This window comes from Salvelinus namaycush, chromosome 4 (genome assembly GCF_016432855.1).
Source record: "Salvelinus namaycush isolate Seneca chromosome 4, SaNama_1.0, whole genome shotgun sequence".
NCBI lineage: Eukaryota > Metazoa > Chordata > Actinopteri > Salmoniformes > Salmonidae > Salvelinus > Salvelinus namaycush.
Window position 1 is genome coordinate 46688584 of NC_052310.1, and position 16051 is coordinate 46704634.

Consider the following 16051-nt stretch of genomic DNA (forward strand, 5'->3'; position numbering starts at 1 on the left):
GTACCGGCACTGGTGGTACCGGGCTGAGGGCACGCACCTCAGGGCGAGTGCGGGGAGAAGGAACAGTGCGTACAGGGCTCTCAGGACGCACAGGAGGCTTGGTGCGTGGTGCCGGAACTGGAGGCACTGGGCTGGAGACACGCACCACAGGGAGAGTGCGTGGAGGAGGAACAGGGCTCTGGAGACGCACTGGAAGCCTGGTGCGTGGTGTAGGCACTGGTGGTACTGGGCTGGGGCCACGCACCATAAGGCGAGTGCGGGGTGCTGGAACTGGAGGTACCGGGCTGGGGCGGGAAGGTGGCGCCGGATATACCGGACCGTGCAGGCGTACTGGCTCCCTTGAGCACTGAGCCTGCCCAACCTTACCTGGTTGAATGCTCCCCGTAGCCCGTCCAGTGCGGGGAGGTGGAATAACCCGCACTGGGCTGTGTTGGCGAACCGGGGACACCATGCGTAAGGCTGGTGCCATGTACACCGGCCCGAGGAGACGTACTGGAGGCCAGATATGTAGAGCCGGCTTCATGGCACTTGGCTCAATGCTCAATCTAGCCCGGCTAGTGCGGGGAGGTGGAATAACCCGCACCGGGCTATGAACACGTACAGGAGACACCATGCGCTCTACTGCGTAACACGGTGTCTGCCCGTACTCATGGGAAGTGGGCGCAGGTTTCCTACCTGCCCTCGCCACACTACCCTTTAGCCTCCCCCCCAAGAAATTTTTGGGTGAGCCTCTCGGGCTTCCAGCCGCTCTGCCTTGCTAGCGCCTCATAATGCCGCCTCTCCGCTTTAGATGCCTCCAGCTCCGCTTTTGGGCGGCGACACTCCTCTGGCTCTGCCCAGGGTCCTTCTCCGTCCAGAATCTCCTCCCATGTCCATTCCTCCTTGAACCACTGCTGCTGTCGCTGTTGCCCGTTAACCCGCTGCTTGATCCGGGTTTGGTGGGTGATTCTGTAACGTTCGTCTTGTGGTGAATGAACGGACCAAGGCGCAGCGGGTGATGAATACATGATAATTTATTAAATGAAAGACGAAACACTAATGAACACTAGAAACAAACTACAAAACAATAAACGAAGGCAACAGACCTGAAACAAACGAACTTACATATAGACGAAGAACGCACGAACAGGAACAGACTACCTAAAACGAACGAACAAACGAAACAGTCCCATGTGGTAAACACAGACACAGGAACAATCACCCACAAACAAACAGTGAGAACAACCTACCTTAATATGGCTCTCAATCAGAGGAAACGACACACACCTGCCTCTAATTGAGAACCATACCAGGCAAACCATTAACCCAACATAGAAAACACATAACATAGACTACCCACCCCAACTCACGCCCTGACCAATTAAACACATACAAAACAACAGAAAACAGGTCAGGAACGTGACACAGTCACTCCAAAGATACAGGCGTCCTTCCTTACTCAGTTGCTGGAGAGGAAGGAAACCGCTCAAGGATTTCACCATGAGGCCAAAGGTGACTTTAAAACAGTTACAGTTTAATGGCTGTGATAGGAGAAAACAGTGAAAACAGTTTGGCAGCATCATGTTATGGCTATTCTTGTCATCGGCAAGGACTACGGAGTTTTTTTGCATAAAAAGAAACAGTCTGCTTTCCAACAGATACTGGGAGACAAATTCACCTTCCGGCAGGACAATAAAGTAAAAGACAAGGCCAAATATACCCTGCATTTGCTTACCAAGACAACATTGAATGTTCCTGAGTGGCCTAGGTTTTGACTTAAATCAGCAAGACTTGAAAATGGCTGTCTGGCAATGACCAACAACCAACTTGAAGCTTGAAGAATTGTAAAAATCATAATGTGCAAATATTGTACAATCCAGGTGTGCAAAGCCCGTAGAGACTTACACAGAAAGACTCATAGCTGTAGTCGCTGCCAAAGATGATGCTAACATGTATTGACTCGGGGGGGTTAAATACTTATGTAATCAAGCTATATTATTGTTTTATTTTTCATAATTATTTTACAAATGTTATAATTTTTCTTCCACTTTGACATTACAGAGTATTTTAATACATTTTAAACCCACCTTGGAACCAACCAAATGTGGATGTGAATATTTTATGAAGAGACTGTACCTCAAGTAGAGCTAGTTATCATGCTATTTACATTATTTCACAAAGCACAACATAAGTCCTCCAGAACCAGAACATGCTACATTATATTCCAATGGATGTCAAGGCGATTTGGCTTCGTTAGCTTACAGTTTGATTTAGTTAGTGGGTACTGTAAGTACACAAATGCTAGTGCCAGCAGTCAGATCTGGGTCACCTGAACTACTCTTCCTTACAGTAATTAGCTTAACTGTTGAAGGAAGGTTTGACAACAAGACAGCACAGCGGCTTTTCTAGGCCAGCCTTCAGGTACAATGTGTTGAAGCGTTCTGGGATAATCAAGCCAACCATTAGTGATTTTCAAAAGCCTTTCGCTTAACATAGTTAGCAGGCTTGTTCCCCCTTCACAGCTGGAGTGAGATTTCAAGATATGACTTAATTGAGCAGAGGTGAGGACAGTTTGACAGGTGCTTGGCAGGTGGAAGGGGAAATGGTTTGTGATTTGGCACTGATTGACAATCTATTTTCCTCAAAGCTAAAATACACAGTGATGTTCCTCATTCTTCAGAACATGATTGGTGGTATAAAGTAAAGTAGGAGGAGATGTTAACATAGTATCTTGTCAGTGTATCAGTGTATAGAGCTGATATAATAAGAAAGGAATAAATAATACAAAGAAATGCTAAAAATCTTGACATTGAAGAAATTGAGTGAATGAGGATGGAAAATGGTTTATGGTCACAGTCACATAGAGCCCCACAGCGTCATAATACCCCAAAACCTAGCGGTCAAACACGGAAATGGTTCCAATCGTTTTGTCACCATTCATTTTAGAACCACTTCAAACAAGGTCTGCGTGACATTTTGATAACTGTAAATCTCTTTCGGACAGTGTGACTTTTATCAATATTTTCCACTTTATTTACTCTCGGATTCAAAAAATGCTAATTAGCATCAAACGAGATATCATGCAAGCTCCTGCATGTCATCTCTAGCTTACACCTCTGCATCAGCTACCTAGCTTGCTACTAGCTACCTTGATCCAAAACAAAAGATACACTAAGTGTACAAAACATTAGGAACACCTTCCTAATATTAAGTTACACCCCCCGTTGCCCTCAAAACAGCCTCAATTCGTCGTGGCATGGACTTTACAAGGTGTCGAAAGCCTTCTACAGGGATAATGGCCCATGTTGACTGCAATGCTTCCCACAGTTGTGTCAAGTTGGCTGGTAGTGGATCTCTACTCTGAATAGCTCCATCTCATCCCACAGATGCTCAATTGGATTGAGATCTGGTGACTGGGCATCCCACTGCAGTAAGCTAAATTTACTGTCATGTACGTGGAATCATTCATGGACAATCCTAGCCTTGTGGCATGGGGCATTATTCTGCTGAAAAAATCTATTTGCAGATGGATACGCTGCTGCCATGTAGGGATGCACCTGATTGGCAATGATGTTCAGATATCCTGTGACATTCAAAGTTGCTCCACTTTTATCAAGGAGCCCAATGTGTGCCATGAAAACACACCCCAAACCATCACACCACCACCACCAGCCTGCAATGTTGACACACAGCAGGAACCAGATTCATGCAGCAGAAACCAGATTCATCAGACCAGGCAATTTTTCAATTCTCCAGTGTCCAGTGTTTTCGTTCCTTAGCCCACTGCAACTGCAGTTTCTTGTTTTTTGATGAAATTTGTTGAACTCTATAAGGTTGTTGGCTAGCTAGCTAGCTACCTACAGTAGATGATATTAGCAAAATCAGTCCCTTATAATTACTGCTAACTATATGAATGACGTGAAATCTATTTCAATTCATGGTGTCTAAATGCAGTGCTGTATTAAAGCAATCCAGAGCTAACTTTTGACATGTTCTGTTACAGATTCAAAGCCATATTTACCCATTGCAGAATGTATCCATAGTTATGAATGAATAAGCATATTTACAGTGCCTTCAGAAAGTATTCACACTCCTTTACTTTTTCCACATTATGTTGTGTTACAGCCTGAATTTTCAATGTATTGTCACTGGCCTACAAACAATACCTCATAATGACAAAGTGGAATTATGTTTTTTATTTTTTTTATTCATTAAAAATCAAAGCTTAAATGTCTTGAGTCAATAACTATTCAACCCTTTGTTATGGCAAGCATAAGTAAGTTCAGGAGTAAACATTTACTTAACAAGTCACATAATATGTTGCATGGACTCACTCTGTGTGCAATAGTTTTTAACGTGATTTTTGAATGACTACCTCCTCTCTGTACCCCACACATACAATTATCTGTAAGGTCCCTCAGTCGAGCAGTGAATTTCAAACACAGATTCAACCACAAAGACCAGGGAGGTTTTCCAATGCCTCGCAAAGAAGGCCACCTATTGGTAGATGGGTAAAAAAAAGAGAGACATTGACTATCCCTTTGGATGGTGTATCAATACACCCAGTCACTACAAAAATATAGGCATCCTTTCTAACTCAGCTGTTGGAGAGGAAGGAAACCGTTCAGGGATTTCAGTGGTGACTTTAAAACAGTTAGAGTTTAATGGATGCGATGGGAGAAAACTATGGATGGATCAACAACATTGTAGTTACTCCACAATACTAAACTAATTGACTGAGTGAAAAGAATGAAGCCTGTACAGAATAAACATATTCCAAAACATGCATTCTGTTTGCAACAAGGCACTAAAGTAATACTGCAAAAAATGTGGCAAAGCAATTAACTTTTTTCATGAATACATAGTGTTTCGGGCAAATCCAATACAACACATTACTGAGTACCACTCTCCATAGTGGTGGCTGCATCATGTTATGGGTATGATTGTAATCATTAAAGACTGGGGAGATTTTCAAGATAAAAAATAAACAGACAAAATACCATAGGAAAACCTGGTTCAGTCTGCTTACCACCAGACACTGGGAGATTAATTCACCTTTCAGCAGGACTTTAACCTAAAACACAAGGTCACATCTACACTGGAGTTGCTTTCCAAGAAGATAGTGAATGTTCCTGAGTGTCCGAGTTACAGTTTTGACTTCAATCTACTTGAAAATACCTGAAAATGGTTGTCTAGTAATGATCAACAACCAATTTGTCATTATGGGGTATTGTGTGTAGATGGGTGAGGGGAAAATCTATTTAATCCATTTTAAATGCAGGCTGTATTACAACAAAATGTCGAATAAGTCAAGGGGTATGAATACTTTTAGAAGGCACTGTATTTGACAAGAATGCTACTAGTCACCCATCATTCACATCAAACACCTGAACTCCACCAATGTTTTAAAGAAATCAAAATAGTTAACAATGCATGCATATGCCTTTTATACATAACATATAAACATCTGACTTGATGTAAATATTAAAATGATTTATTTATCAATGCCACAAACCTGTGACATCGAAGAGCACCATATTAACTATTATTACTATCAGAGAATGCACAGATTCTTATTCTTTTCCATTTTAGGAATTAGACCAGCACAAATAACACAAAATGTAAAACAGCATATTGTGATTTTTGTTGGGTGAGTTTCAAATGAAGAAACAACTGGATACATAAGGTAGGTTTAATATGAAATACTAGATCTACTCCAGCAGAATGAGAAACACCCTTGGTGTCCATGGTGCTGCTGTCAATTGTAAGCAACGCATTTACCACTAGTGTTAATGTATTACTGTTTGACCAGTAATCAAAGCATTTGCTTATTCCACACGTTTTGGATGGAAAATTGTTGAGAAATGTATACAGTGCCTTCGGAAAGTATTCAGACCCCTTGCCTTTTTCCTCATTTTGTTATGTTACAGCCTTATACTAAAATGTATTTAAAAAAGAGTAATCCTCAGCAATCTACACACAATACCCCATAATGAAGCAAAAACAGGTTTTTAGACATTTTTGAAAATGTATTAAAAATAAAAAACAGAAAAACCTTATTTACATAAGTATTCACACCCTTTGCTATGAGATTCGAAATTGAGCTCATTTGCATCCTGTTTCTATTGCTAATCCTTGAGATGTTTCTACAACTTGTTTGGAGTCCACCTGTGGTAAATTCAATTGATTGGACATGATTTGGAAAGGCACACACCTGTATATATAAGGTCCCACGGTTGACACTGCATGTCAGAGTAAAAACCAAGCCATGAGGTCGAAAAAATTGTCCGTAAAGCTCCGAAACAGCATTGTGTCGAGGCACAGATCTGGGGAAGGGTACCAAAAAAATGTCTGCAGCAATGAAGGTCCCCAAGAACACAGTGGCTTCCATCATTCTTAAATGGAAGAAGTTTGGAACTACCAAGACTCTTCCTAGAGCTGGCCACCCGGCCAAACTGAGCAATCGAGGGAGAAGGGCTTTGGTCAGGGAGGTGACCAAGAACCCGATGGTCACTCTGACAGAGCTCTAGAGGTCCTCTGTGGAGATGGGAGAATCTTCCAGAAGGACAACCATCTCTGCATCACTCCACCAATCCGGTCTTTCTGGTAGTGGTCAGATGGAAGCCACTCCTCAGTAAAAGGCACATGACAGCTGGCTTGGAGTTTTGCCAAAAGACACCTAAATGATAAACAACATTCTTTGGTCTGAGGAAACCAAGATTTAACTCTTTGGCCTGAATACCAAGCATCACGTCTGGAAGAAACCTGGCACCATCCCTACGGTGAAGCATGGTGGTGGCAGCATCATGCTGTGGGGATGTTTTTCAGTGGCAGGGACTAGGAGACTAGTCAGGATCGAGGCAAAGCTGAACGAAGCAAAGTGTAGAGAGATCCTTGATGAAAACCTTCTACAGAGTGCTCAGGTCCTCAGCCTGGGGTGAAGGTCCACCTTCCAACAGAACAACGACCCTAAGCACACAGCCAAGACAAGGCAGGAGTGGCTTCAGGACAAGTCTCTGAATGTCCTTGAGTGGCCCAGCCAGAGCCCAGTCTTGAACCTGATCAAACATCTCTGGAGAGACCTGAACCTGACAGAGCTTGAGAGGATCTGAAGAAAAGAATAGGAGAAACTCCCCAAATACAGGTGTGCCAAGCTTGTAGTGTCATACCCAAGAAGAATCTATGCTGTAATCGCTGCCAAAGGTGCTTCCACAAAGTACTGAGTAAAGGGTCTGAATACTTATGTAAATGTCATATTCCCATTTTTTTAAATGAATTAGCAAACATTTCTAGAAACCTGTTTTTGCTTTGTCATTATAGGGTGGTGTGTGTATATTGATGAGAAAAATGATTTTAGAATTTGCTGTAACATAACAAATGTGGAAAAAGTCAAGGGGTCTGAATACTTACCGAAGGCACTGTATATGCCTAATAAATAAAATAAAAAATAATTTTGCCCAAATTAAACTGCCTGCTTCTCGGGCCCAGAAGATATGATATGCATATAACTGGTAGATTTGGATAAACACTCTAAAGTTTCCAAAACTGTTAAAATAGTGTCTGTGAGTATAACAGAACTGATTTGACAGGCGAAAACCTGAGAAAAATCCATTCAGGAAGTAGTTTCTTTTTGGTTTTGTAGTTTTCTATTCAATGCCATTACAGTATCCATTGACTTAGGACTCAAATTGCAGTTTCTATGCCTTCCACTAGATGTCAACAGTCTTTAGAAATTGTTTCAGGCTTGTATTCTGAAAATGAGGAAGTAAGAGCAGTCGGAATGAGTGGACCCTAAAGTGTCACAGAGCTTTTTCATGCGCGCGACCGAGAGAGTGCCTTTCTTGTTTACCTTTTACATTAACAACGTTATTGTCCGGTTGAAATATTATCGATTATTTAGGCTAAAAACAACCTGAGGATTGAATATAAACATCGTTTGACATGTTTCTATGAACTTTACAGATACAATTTGGATTTTTTTGTCTTCGTGTTTTGACTGCATTTGAGCCTGTGGATTACTGAAGAAAAAGCGCGAACAAAACTGAGGTTTTTGGATATAAAGAGACTTTATCGAACAAAAGGAACATATATTGAGTAAATGAATGTCTGCTGAGTGCAACCATATGAAGATCATCAACGGTAAGGGATTAATTTTATCTTTATTTCTGACTTGTGTAACTGTTCTACTTGGCTGGTTACTGTTTGTAATGATTTGTCTAGTGGGCTATGTTCTCAAATAATCGTAAGGTATGCTTTCGCCGTAAAGCATTTTAAAAATCTGACACCGTGGTTGGATTCACAAGAAGTTAATCTTTAAACCTATGTAAAATATGTTTTGTTTTCAGAATTTTTATAATGAGTATTTCTGTATTTGAATTTGGCGCCCAGCAGTTTCACTGGCTGTTGAAGAGGTGGGACACTACCGTCTCACGTGCCCAAGAGAGGTTAACAACCAATTTTACATGCTCCACTGAAATGACCAAAACCAACAGTTAAAGGTCACATATTTTGAAAGTAGACTATGTTATGGTGTCTGGCAGCTATTTTCATTTCAAAGTTTCCTGTCCAAAACACAACTGACTAAGTATTTATAGACATTATAAAACCGTAAATTGGTACACAAACTCAATTTTCTTTATCATAGTGTCATAAAGAATGCTAAGGTAAATGCTAAACATAATGCTACCCAATATACACTACATGAATAGTATGTGGACACCTGCTCGTCAAACATCTCATTCCAAAATCATCTACATTAATATGGAGTTGGTCCCCCTTTTGCTGCTATAACAGCCTCCACTCTTCTGGGAAGGCTTTCCACTAGATGTTGGAACATTGCTGCGGGGACTTGCTTCCATTCAGCCACAAGCGCATTAGTGAGGTCAGGCACTGATGTTGGGCAATTAGGCCTTGCTCGCAGTCGGCGTTCCAATTCAGGTGTTTGATGGGGCTGAGGTCTGGGCTCTGTGCAGGCCAGTCAAGTTTTTCCCCACTGATTTCAACAAACCATTTCTGTATGGACCTCGCTTTGTGCACAGGAGCATTGTCATGCTGGAACAGGAAAGGACCTTCCCTAAACTGTTGCCACAAAGTTGGAAGCACACTCATCTAGAATGTCATTGTATGCTGTAGAGTCAAGATTTCCCTTCACTGGAAATAAAGGGCTTAGCCCGAATCATGAAAAACAGCCCCAGATCATCATTCCTTCTCCACCAAACGTTACAGTTGGCACTATGCATTCGGGCAAGTAGCGTTCTCCTGGTATCCGCCACACCCAGATTCGTCCGTCGGACTGCCAGATGTTGAAGCGTGATTCATCACTCCAGAGAACGCGTTTCCATTGCTCCAGAGTCCAATGGCGGCGAGCTTTACACCACTCCAAGCAACGCTTGGCATTGTGCATGGTGATGTTAGTCTTGTGTGCGGCTGCTTATCCATGGAAACCCATTTCATGAAGCTGCTGACGTACAGTTATTGTGCTGACGTTGCTTCCAGAGGAAAGTTTGGAACTTGGTAGTGAGTGTTGCAAACGAGGATGATTTTTACGCGCTACAAGCTTCAGCACACCATTCTACTGCCAATGTTTGTCTATGGAGATTGCATGTCTGTGTGCTCGATTTTAGACAGCTGTCAGCAACGAGTGTGGCTGAAATAGCCGAATCCCCTAATTTGAAGTGGTATCCACATACTTTTGTATATTGTTCCTGTATGTCTATGGCACCAACATGTTCATGTTTAATGTAATTAGTTGGTGACTCAGCCAAGTATTTTCATAGCAATGCTATTTCAAAAGGAGTCTCCTTTCAGAGCAGTAAAGGGGTCTCTTTTGGAGTCAAGTCAGTACAGCCTTAGTGATTGTGTAAAAGTATGAGCTGGCTACGGAAAAGGCCAGCTTCAAGTATTTTGTCTCACAGTTCAGTACTGACGTTCAGTATTTTTCAAACTGACTTTTGGCTAACAAAGCAGTTGGTCTTAGAGTAATTGGTGTAGACTTGAATGAAGCCATTCAGCCATAATACAAAGTTTTGTTTTGACTCCAAACCAGACACTTCCTCATCATACTGTCTCAGATAGACAGTAGCTTCATTATGTCTCTGTACACTTAATGGCTTCCTTTCCACTTCTCCTTGGTTGACCATTGGTGAAACGAAAGATAAGTATACTATAGTTTGTTAAAGAATGTCCTGACACGGTTTAAATTTGACTTGAGTGTCATGTTGGTATTTTTCAGAAGAACTGCTACTACCATGGAGAAGTGGAAGGCCACGCTAACTCTGACGTCACTCTCAGCACCTGCTCTGGCCTCCGGTAAGTAACACTTCAGTCTATAGGATCCCAGAAGCCTCAGACATGCTGTGTAAGTGGTCACAATCATGACCCACAGATTGTTCTGGCAATTCTCACATAGGAACTTCATTGGGAGGAAGGATGTGTATGACAAACCATTTGAATGTAAAAAATGTTTATTTCAGAATCAAGACATACTCCATAGCTTAGAGCACACCAAAAGGAATATAGTGACACCAAGATGTCTATTTCATGTACTGTTCGCATATCGTAGGGTCTTAAATGAGGCATGTATAGATGGCCACTTTCATCATATTTTCAGAATAATGTTTTGTGATACAAATGTAAAAAGCATTTCAAGCATCCTTCATCCCAATGAAATTGTATGTGAAAATTGACAGAACAATCTGAGATACCACAAATATTTTCTGCTGCTGTGGAATCGCACTTTAGCCCCTTAAATCTCTGTCAACAAACAGGTATGAGTTTCCACTTACCCAAGAGTATGGAAGAGTCCACCAAAAGTGTATAATAGATCCCTAGACATAGAACATGGTCTTGGTCTGGGCCACCCAGTGATTATCTGTATTCTCCTCCACTCTCCTCTGGGCATGTGTCTGTGCCTAATGGCCACCTGGAAGTAATAAAGCTGCCTGGCTGAGTCTAAACAGCAACAGAAAGCCTGCTGATGTACGCTCATCTCCTGCTTAATTACCCCAAACTACAGATGCATTATGTGACGAGAAAACGTTTAGTATGCCATGAAACCTTTTAACGATGCAATAAAAGCTAATGAAGAGGAACTTTTAGCGGTAATACATTTGTGATAAAAATGTTGACCTGAATAAGAGTCCACCCCCAAGGAGTGTTACTGGTAATTCTTTTTTTAATCTTGTACCTCACAAAATCCTTGAGGCAGGCAGATGTTTGACGAGCAATATGTGGCTTGGCTTCAATGCCAAAACAAATTGTTTCAGAGTTTTAGTTGGCCTAAGAGCCTCTCCGGGAAGTTGAATCTACTGTAAGTCAGTGGGGCCATTTACATTGACTGAGTTATTTCACTAAGAGACATTTGTTCAGTCCCAACATCCAGTAAGAAAATAAAACAAATCTAAATAATCCAGCTGCGAAAAATTAAATAAAGATTGATTTAACCAGCTGAGTTTTAAGGCTGTGTTTTAATCCAAAGGAAAGGCAGTACAGAGAGAGAAAAAAATGAAATATATAAGTAGGCCTTAGAAATATCCTTCCACACTTTGGTCCTTGGAAGTCAATAGTCCACAGTCCACATGAAGGAAACTTCTCTTGATGAGCAATACAATATCCCTTACCAGTTCTTGACTTGGACTGAAATAGGTGCTAGTACTCATTTTAGGTGCTGGTACTGTTTATATTTAGGTGCATGAGCTCCACAATACTTTTGAGCTAATATTCTATGCAGGAGGAGGTGGAGGATAGGAGGTGCAGGAGCTCTAGCAGTAGAAAAATTGAGGCACCGGTACTCCGTTCCGGTGAGCTCTTGTCCAAGTCAAGCACTGTCCCTTACTAGACTTTGAGAAAGTTCTCACTCAAAGATAAAGACCTGGGCCTTTAATTAAACTATAAACATTTTCCTAATTACAAACATTTCTGACCATAACATGCAGTCAAGAATCAAGATGGCTTCCCCCTTCTGGTCACAGAATGCTTTGTCCACACAGTCAATTTATTATGCCAGATCTGTTGAACAGCTTTGCCTCGTCTTCCCTTGTCTTACAGGGGTTTCATCTCACTTGAAAATAAGACCTTCATCCTTGAACCATCGTTGGACCAGGACAATTATACACACATCATTTACAGAGGGGAAAACCTCAACCTGTCCTCTGGAACCTGTGGTCATGGCTTCAACATGTCCTCTGTTACACCTGACAACCATCTAAGAAGCCCTTTCCGAACATTCAGTACCAGGGTAAGGCTCATCGACAACAACTAGGTTTTTCTTCTGACCATTTCCTTCAGATAACCTCCATCAAATACCACATTAGAAATATTGGTACTGTAGCATTCCATTATCAAAACTGTTCATGATAAAGCTATCAGATAAAATCATTAGATCTAGAAGATGTTCAAAAGGAAGAGCTTGATAATGGATTCATATTGTACAGGTTATATGGAATAATGGTATCAGTGAGATAGATAGATAGTGATGTAGGAGCGTGGGCTCGTGGACTTATGACATTGTCATCCAGATAGCTGTCTGAGAGTGTCTGCAACATAATGTTCTGGGTTTGATAACAATCTGAGCGGGGATGATGCCACCTTTCATGGTGGGAAAGCAATTGATTTGCCGACTGACAGAATTCACTATGGAAACACCTATGTCTTAATTTCTCTGATATAACACATGACACCATTTGAAACAGGCTGATATGATATTTGTTTTGTAATGGCAAGCCAGGGGACCTTAGGGAGATGTTTATTGTTAATGTGTAAATTGATGCATGCCTTTATAGCTATTGCCTCAGAGGTAGGATCAAACTTATTTTTACCATACTGTTGTAACAAAGATGTGGCAGTGTGATCGATTATAAACAATGAGGGCAATTTTCGCTATGACCACGAACCAGGGCTTGAGCTGTATTGGTTTTGTACTTGGGTTTGTACTTGAATTGGCGCTCAGACCAGCACATGAACCATGGTAGAGATCCAACCTTGCCCTTACTCTTTCCCTGGCTCCAGAGTCCTATATCAGGGCCAGGGCAGGAGCATGGGCACTACTCCCCACACCAGTCTCCATGTAGCAGGTGTACAGGTCCATCTGCCACCACCTACAGTATCTGCATGCATCCATTATCAATCCTGATCCTACCCTTTTCTTCAGAAATAATAACCAAGACACTCACTGACACAGTGAATCATCAGTTTCCAATATTGGAGCTTTAAAAGCTTGATAAAAAAGAACAGGAGCACTATGATAGGACAGGATATTTCATAGAAACGTGTCTGCTGTCTGCGTGACTAAGCACATGAGTAATAGGCTTTTTTATGAAGCTTTTGCCACTGGTGTGTAGGCCGTCGATGTGAAGTTGAAATCACAGGTGATTCCGTGACAGGAGCCTTTTGAAAGATTGATAAGCAATATTTTTGAAGTAGCTTTAACATATATAACCTAATGTGGACTCACTAGAAGTTGTGCGAAAGTGTGCGTTGTTTACAAAGCTAAAAGACAGGACTTTGAGGAGGAGAAAGGAGTGATTCAATTTAGAATGTCCATGTCCTTGAGTAAAGACTTTGTTCAAATTATGGGTTTTCTGCCCCCCCCCCCCCCCCCCCCCCCCCTCTCTCTGCATCACAGCACAAGAGGCACGCTCAGAAGACTACCAAGTATGTGGAGCTGATCATCGTAGCAGACAACAGAGAGGTAAGTAAGGCTCATCTATAATGAATTCAAATGCATAGATAATTGTCCTAGTGTCATCCTACTCATCATTACCATGACTACAGTATGTGGTGTGCCCATTCAGAATGGCTAGAGACACACAGACTTTTCAGAAGAAAATAGGCAAGATTTTAACAAAGCAAGAACAAATCCTCTTGGTAACGGCAGAATTAGGTCAGTGTGCTACTACAGTGCGGTCGTCGGTGGCAGCCGTATTCCACAGGAAGTGCTAAACAATTCCCCAGTGGACTAGACAGGAAACAGGAAACGGTGTGGATACAGAAGAAGGAGAGAAATGCTCGCACTGGGATTTCCCCTTGGCTGCCCCTAGCTGATGCTATTGACCTGAACTGGAAGAGAGAGGAGGAGAGGACCCACTTGCTTGTGCTTCTCTATAAGGGCCAGGCTGGATGTAGCTGACTAGTAGGTCTACACGCAGTATACACAAGCAGGTGGATGCACAGTGGGATGAAAAAGGAGAGTCTGTCTCACCTTGGATTGCATCCGATGCCTCTCACATGCTATTTCTGCCAATGCACATGCTCCCCGTTCTCTCGCCAATTGTTTCTGAGATGAGCCCAGATCCAGATGGATCTCAACTTGACAACCTGTCCAACATGTTATACCTTTTCTCCCAGACTGGTTGAAGATATCTGTAACATATGGGCCATGCCATTTCTCCAAACACTACCATTATACTGTACTGCTAGGGTTGCAGAGCTACCAGTAATGTACAGAAGTTACCAGAATCTTCAGTAATTTTGGTAATTAATAGACTAATTGTCTTATTTGCAAAAGCTCTATACAAATAACTTTGTTTGTATAGTGCTTTTCAATACAGGTAACAAAGTGATTCACGTCATAAAACAAAAGTTACTAACTTAGAAACAAAGACCGACATAGCTAATTCAAATCATACATTGAAAGCATCTTTATAAAAGTGTGTCTTCAGTAGGTATTTAAAAACAGACACTGAATCTGCAAGCCTGATCTCGTCGAGCAGACCATTCCAAAGTCTAGCCCTAATAGCAAATGCCCAGTCTCCTTTTGTTTTCAACCTAGACTTTGGAATGGTCAACAGTGCCCTGCCAGAGGATCTCAGGCTGCGTCCTGACGTGTAAGGAGATAAAAGATCAGAGATATAGGATGGAGCTAAGCCAAGCCTAGCCTTAAACGTGATTAATATTTTTTTTTTAATCTATTCTGAAAGTGACTGGTAGCCAGTGTAGAGAAGCTAAAATAGCTGTGATATGAAAAGATGTTCTGGTGCCTGTAAAAAGCTGAGCTGCAGAATATTGAACTAACTGTAGACAATGGAGTGATTTCTGACAGAGACATGTACACAAAGAGTTACAGTAATCTAGGCGTGAGGAAATACAAGCAGGTAAAAGTCTCTCTAAATCAGTGACTGAAATATAATACTTGACTTTAACTATATTCCTCTGATGGTAAAAGCAAGACTGGACAACCTTCTTTACATGCAGCTGGACGTTTAGGTCAGAGTTAAATCAACGGGACCAAATAAAACCACCTCTGATTTCTTATCATTGAGTTGTCAGACATCCAACATTTGATGTCAGCAAGAAACTTGTGAGGGGTAGCTATAGCTAGCTTGGTCACTGGGCCTGATTGATATATAAAGCTGTGTGTCATCCGCGTATGTAACGGTCGTCATAGTCGTTCTCCTCCTCAGACGAGGAGGAGCATGGATCGGACCAACACGCAGAGTGGGTAGTGCTCATGATAATTTATTAAATCGAAACTGAACACTTACAAATACAAAAAAAACAACAAACGTGACAAAACCGAAAACAGTCCCGTGTGGCACGAACACTGACACGAGATACAAACACCCACAAAACACACGTGAAACCCCGGCTGCCTTAGTATGATTCTCAATCAGGGACAACGATTGACAGCTGCCTCTGATTGAGAATCATACCAGGCCGAACACAAAATCCCAACATAGAAAATCACACATAGACAAGCCCACCCAACTCACGCCCTGACCAACTAAATAAATACAAGACAAAAGAAAACAGGTCAGGAACGTGACAGCGTACAGTAGCAGTGAAACTGGATGTTATGATTGTGGATGATGTCACCAAGGAGAAGCATGTACAGGGAAAAAAGGATGACCCCTGAGGGACAATAAAGTAAATAGGTGCTGGGGACGATACTGAACCGCCCAGGCTCACTGAGAAACATCTGCCGCATAGATATGACCTGGACCGGTCGAGGGCAAAGCCAGAGATCTATAGTAACTTTGGTAATTTATACTTGCATAACTTTAAAAAAATATATATTCATATGTAGTATTCATTTTTGTATATCTGTGTCCATATTGTCCGTGTGTTTCTAGAGAAT

The 16051-nt window shown here is 41.8% G+C and overlaps 1 protein-coding gene across 1 annotated transcript in view; it reads left to right on the forward strand.

The window, feature by feature from the left end:
* Nucleotides 1–16051, forward strand: part of LOC120045895 (disintegrin and metalloproteinase domain-containing protein 12-like) — a 73035-nt gene that overhangs the window by 26218 nt on the left and 30766 nt on the right. Inside the window, exons 3-5 of the mRNA XM_038990824.1 lie at nucleotides 10211–10287; nucleotides 12025–12214; nucleotides 13601–13666. Of these exons, the coding sequence (XP_038846752.1) occupies nucleotides 10211–10287; nucleotides 12025–12214; nucleotides 13601–13666 (333 nt within the window). The remainder of the gene's footprint in view (nucleotides 1–10210; nucleotides 10288–12024; nucleotides 12215–13600; nucleotides 13667–16051) is intronic.